This window comes from Anneissia japonica, unplaced genomic scaffold (assembly GCF_011630105.1).
Source record: "Anneissia japonica isolate Jap-2015-1 unplaced genomic scaffold, ASM1163010v1 scaffold157821_len1785_cov163, whole genome shotgun sequence".
Lineage (NCBI taxonomy): Eukaryota > Metazoa > Echinodermata > Crinoidea > Comatulida > Comatulidae > Anneissia > Anneissia japonica.
The window spans coordinates 1-1,785 of record NW_022692082.1 but is presented as its reverse complement, the minus strand read 5'-3'; the positions used below and the strand labels follow the sequence as shown (position 1 = coordinate 1,785).

General features: G+C 37.8%; 1 protein-coding gene across 1 annotated transcript; it reads right to left on the bottom strand.

The window, feature by feature from the left end:
• Positions 1-818: 818 nt before the first annotated feature.
• Positions 819-1,749, bottom strand: LOC117100163 (the record flags this gene model as incomplete). The annotated part of the gene is made up of 2 exons (XM_033239737.1): positions 1,536-1,749; positions 819-1,382 (listed from the first exon to the last, which is right to left on the bottom strand). Coding segments are annotated over exons 1-2 (730 nt in total), but the record flags the coding sequence as incomplete, so codon positions are not given.
• Positions 1,750-1,785: the final 36 nt, after the last annotated feature.

The following is a 1,785-nucleotide window of genomic DNA, read 5'->3' as shown; positions in this document are numbered from 1 at the left end:
TAATCGAAGAGGTAAATGCCAAAGATGTCGATCTAAATGGCACTGGAATGTAAATGTTAATATTGACATTGGGGGATCCAGGAATCTGAAGTAGGAAAAGAAAAGGGGGGTGGGGGAGAGCAGGGTAGGCTTTCATAAATCGAGGGTCTAGACCACTTCATGTCCATGGTTGGGGCTGAGGTAAGAAAATGTAACGATTATGGCAATTCTAAATGGCCAGATATGATACTCAATTTTCTTTTGAGAGGTAGTAGAGGGTGGCTTGAATCCGCCTGACTGGTTTTCCTGTTTTTGATACATATAAGCCTGGATGGGCCACTCGAGTTATGGTTATATTATACATAAACATACACAGTGAATGTTACTGGCCCTATAACCCACCACAAAGCAATGGATTTAGGAAAGATGTTGGGCAGTGGCGTTATCTATGTGACTTTAAATGGGGGAGCCGGCAAATGGGAGCGCGAAGGTGAATTTGGGGGCACTAGTCCGTAGTTTGTGAAATTAGGTGATATAAGGTGATTTTTTTATCTGCTTGATCATGATTTTTTTGTTTCCAACATTGTTATAGGCCGACTGTGGGGGGCATACCCACATATACGCCATTGGTGTTGGGACAGCAAGCATTGCAAGCACACTTGATAAAAACAATAGTTTGTTGTCAGAAATGAACGCCTGTGAGGCACTGGTTATTCGGTAGAACTTTCAAATATCCATGGTAGTGGTGGTCTTCTCACAAAAACTAAATTACTACCAATTGGTGCTTTGATATTTCTTTCTTCAATCCCTGCCAAAAATGAAGAAAATAATATACAAACCTGTATTCACCACCTGCCGTTTTTTACGGCGTTTTGCTTCTCTACCAGAATCCGGAAAAGAAATGCTTTCTATGACCGAAGTTACTCTTTGTGTTGTAAAAAAATCACTTCTACCAGGTAACAAAAAGTTTTCTGTGCCTTCATTTGTCCCACTTCCTTCATATACAGGAGTATATGTTTCTTCTTCAACTGATTGAAATTCACCTCCATCAGTTGCTGTAAAATATGTAACTTCTCCTGTTTCATCAGTTGGCAAAAAGTGTTCTGTGCCTTCAAAAACTTCACTTTCTTGGTACGGAGAAGTATACAATCGTTCTGTGGCTAATTGGAATTCACTTCTGTCTGCAGGTAGTAAAGAACTTTCTGCAACACTGTCTCCTTCTATTTGTCCTACACTATCTTCGATAGTGACATAGGTTGAATACTCAATCACTTCTATTTCACTATTTGTATTAATTTCAGGAAGTTGGGTACCATCATTGACCTCAGATTCGTCGTGTGGAGTGGGATCCATTCTTTCCACTGATTCATTTTCATTTCCTTCATATATATCATCATCCATTTCTATGTCATTGAAACAAAAAAAGAAGAAAATAATTAAAGCTAAGTGAATAATTTCAATAATTATATATATATATATCTGTCTCTTATACACATCTAGATGTGTATAAGAGACAGGTCCATGCATACCTTATTCATTACCATTAATTTTCTTACCATTGATAACAAGACTATTCGTCATGTAGACCAGGGAGCTGGATGTAGTTTGTATAAAACCATCGCCATCCCCTGATTCTCTAAACATGTTTTCCAATTCACTCGACGAAATCTGTTCATTTGCATAAAACTCAAGATATCCGTTAACTGTAACTCCTTCATCCATGAATCCGTTGACTTGAGCGTTAATGAAACTTGGTATTCCTGTGTAAATTTCGTAAAGCTAAAAGAACAAATACATTTTAAATAA